Genomic DNA, 2,867 nt, shown 5'->3' with positions numbered 1-2,867 from the left:
AGAACGTACTCGATGGTGAGTAGGACGCGATTGATGCCTTGTAGTTTGTGCGAGAGGACTCTGGCAGCACCGGTGAGAGGCTAATCTATTCTTTCGGACTCAACGAAGGACTCTACCGAGTAATAGTCCAAACCTTAATGATATATAGATATTGGAAACACACTTACATTGTCCCATTTTTCTGCCAGCCGGAGAGGAGCAATGTTCTCCATGGGATTGCATACAGTTTTGACGAAAGGAATAGACAGTGAGGCAGCAGCAGCCTCAGCTTGAGAGACCGTCAGGAAGAATTCTTAGATGGTGGTGGCAATGGTGAGAGCCTGAGGAGGCGGTCCTACTCGCTCCACGTGGCCTTCTTCGGTGCGCGACTACGACTACATTCTTGCAGTGAGCGACCAGGACTGACTAGGTCCTACAACAGGTGCTGCTTCACATGGCGCGCCACCAGCTTCTTGATTGGCGTTGGCTGATATCTGACGCGATTTGGAGGGACAATATATTTCGACCGTGGACCGTGGACAACCTTGGATTTCTATTGTGCCAATACAAAAGTTCGTGGTTCCCTTGAAGATGTTGGAAAAGTTCATGCTATTTCCATTGCTTTAGCGGCCATGACTTGTATCTATCCCGAATGCGTTTCGACATGACCCTTTTGCTGCGACTTCGGTTTCTAGCTCGGCAGGTCCCTGGATTCTCAAGGCCATACTATCTTGTACCCCCATTTACGCGTATTCGACATTGATATCGTCACCGGTGGCAAATCAAGCGTTCCATTTGCCACGAATGTACATGGATAGAGAGGTCACAGTCCCAACACTCAGCTTTGTCTTCCGAGGCGATGAACTGTATCAACCTGGGATGACACTCAATCTCGAATTCCAAGCTCTCGAATCTGCGGAGTACAAAGATCTATCTGCCACGGTGGTCAAACCCTTCGAGCCTTTCACATCTTCCGTTGTCCTGCTAGTTCAGCGGCTCTCCGACAACCAACCGTTCATTTTAAAGCTAGCCGATCGCAGGCTGGGTTATCGCAGCAGCAACGACGACGACGCGGAGACGATGCCATGAACATCCACCATCGACGATCACCTACGATGTGCCGTCCGTGATATTCAGGCAGGCGTAAAGCCTAACTGGTTCCAGCTCATACAGGATTTTGACAACCGGCCTGACATTGAGCTTTAGGAAGATTGGATGTGGGAGGTCTGCACTTTGTTTGGGAAGGTGTCTAGCTACGACACAGAACTTGCTGCGTATTGGCTTTTGCATGGACTCCAAGGCCGATAGATCCCGCGTCTTTTTGGTGTTGTTCGTCTTCATATTACCCCCGACTCTATTCCTCTTCATCTCATCACCGATATCATCCAGGGGCTCGTTCTCGACAACTGATAACGATCCGGACGACCAAAATGTCCTCGTCTGCGATCAACTTTTAAGAGGAAGGGATCAGACTAGAAGGGAGATAATACGGCTCGAGGTTTTGTTGGGTAAATCTGTCCTAGGCTAACCACTTGCACGACAATATGAAACGACTCCAGACCTTAGTCCGACCATCTTCTGTATTCTCGAGGCCGTTTTTCATAGGTAGCCCACTTATAAGCTCACCGACCCACGACCGGCGGCGGTTGACACTGTCAGCAGTGGCAAAGCAGCTTCGCTCGCCACAAAAGTATGTCAACAATAGAAAACTTATTACGACTTTCTCATGATCTATGTTAGCGGCAACGACTTGTATCTCCCTGGGTCAAAGATTCATCTGCAGTTCCAGGAACAAGACTCCACGACATTTCGACCTCTGGTTGCTAAAATCGTCAAACGGCTGGAGCCTTTCACATCCTCCGTCGTTCTTCTCATTCAGCAGGTTTCCAACAACAAACAATTCATACTAAAGCTAAATGACGGCAGACTGGGCCATCATCACAGGCTCAATATGGAGGATGGCGAACTCCCGTGGACGCCAGCTCTTGAAGAGCATCTACCAGCGGCCGTGCGGAACATACAACTCGGAACGATCACCAACTGGTTCGAACTAGTCGATGGTTGGAAGAACCCGGCGTATCCCCGCACCAGAGACTGGGAGGACTGGATGTGGGAGACAGAGACTTGGACTTTGAGAATGGAAGAACATCAAATCGAGGTGGACGCATATCGTCTGTTGCGCCGACTACAGGGTCGTCTCATTCCCCGTTTCTACAGTCTTGTCCATCTCCCTATTTCCTCCTCCCAGCCTCTTCACCCGATCACGGATTACGTTTCCGGCACCGTCATCGAGTACATCCAAGGTGTGAGCATGGGCTCGCTCAAACCTGGCGTTGATATCCCTCGACCGGAGGCAGAAGCGCTTGCTGACCGTGTTATGGACGCCGTCCGCACGATAAAAGCGGAGAAATGTGTGATGCACAACGATATACACATCGACAATATTCTTCTGCGGGACTCCGACAGGTCCCCGGTCCTTATTGACTTTGCATGGTCCTTGACGAGGAAACCGGGGATGAATGATCAGGAGTGAGAGGATTCGGTTTCAGGGTCTCAGAACACGCGCTTTCCGCGTTGGGTTCTTATGAGTAAAGATCATGGAATGTGGAGAAGGAAGGAGACGCCACTGGTAATGTATTATTCTGCGCTATCATGGAACGAATACATCGAGAACCAGCCCGAAGATTGCCGCAGACAGACGTTCGAGAGGGTTCCGGGTACGGATTGGGAAGGTGTAAGAGAAGAAGTACTGCAGTGGCGCGTCAAGCCGGGTATTCAGTGCAGAGATGACCAGGCGTATAAGGTGGGTTCACTTTAAAGTAATTCACAGATCATGCTGGCAGACCTCCAAGCCGTTCAGCGGGATACAAGGGTTCCAATCTTGATAC

General features: G+C 50.2%; 2 protein-coding genes across 2 annotated transcripts; both read left to right on the top strand.

The window, feature by feature from the left end:
• The first annotated feature begins 606 nt into the window (after positions 1 to 606).
• On the top strand, positions 607 to 1,357 carry BT62DRAFT_937093 (uncharacterized protein). The gene has a single exon (XM_043187248.1). It carries the CDS (start codon positions 859 to 861, stop codon positions 1,066 to 1,068), a length of 210 nt encoding a protein of 69 aa, XP_043034846.1. The 5' UTR covers positions 607 to 858; the 3' UTR covers positions 1,069 to 1,357.
• BT62DRAFT_484412 (uncharacterized protein) lies at positions 1,297 to 2,867 on the top strand. Its single transcript, XM_043181124.1, has 2 exons — positions 1,297 to 1,669; positions 1,720 to 2,867. Exons 1-2 carry the CDS (start codon positions 1,524 to 1,526, stop codon positions 2,510 to 2,512), a joined length of 939 nt encoding a protein of 312 aa, XP_043034845.1. The 5' UTR covers positions 1,297 to 1,523; the 3' UTR covers positions 2,513 to 2,867.

The sequence above is a fragment of the Guyanagaster necrorhizus genome (assembly GCF_019112545.1).
Source record: "Guyanagaster necrorhizus MCA 3950 unplaced genomic scaffold BT62scaffold_38, whole genome shotgun sequence".
In the NCBI taxonomy this organism is placed as follows: Eukaryota; Fungi; Basidiomycota; class Agaricomycetes; order Agaricales; family Physalacriaceae; genus Guyanagaster; species Guyanagaster necrorhizus.
The sequence above is the reverse complement of the archived record's forward strand: the minus strand, read 5'-3'. Positions and strand labels throughout refer to the sequence as shown.

What these genes read in the sequence shown, in the direction of transcription:
- BT62DRAFT_484412 (XM_043181124.1), top strand. Translation starts at nt 1,524, where the DNA reads ATGAAACGACTCCAGACCTTAGTCCGACCATCTTCTGTATTCTCGAGG. An exon ending in CAGCTTCGCTCGCCACAAAA is followed by an intron (nt 1,670 to 1,719) that starts GTATGTCAACAA and finishes GATCTATGTTAG; the next exon opens with CGGCAACGACTTGTATCTCC.
- BT62DRAFT_937093 (XM_043187248.1), top strand. Translation starts at nt 859, where the DNA reads ATGACACTCAATCTCGAATTCCAAGCTCTCGAATCTGCGGAGTACAAA.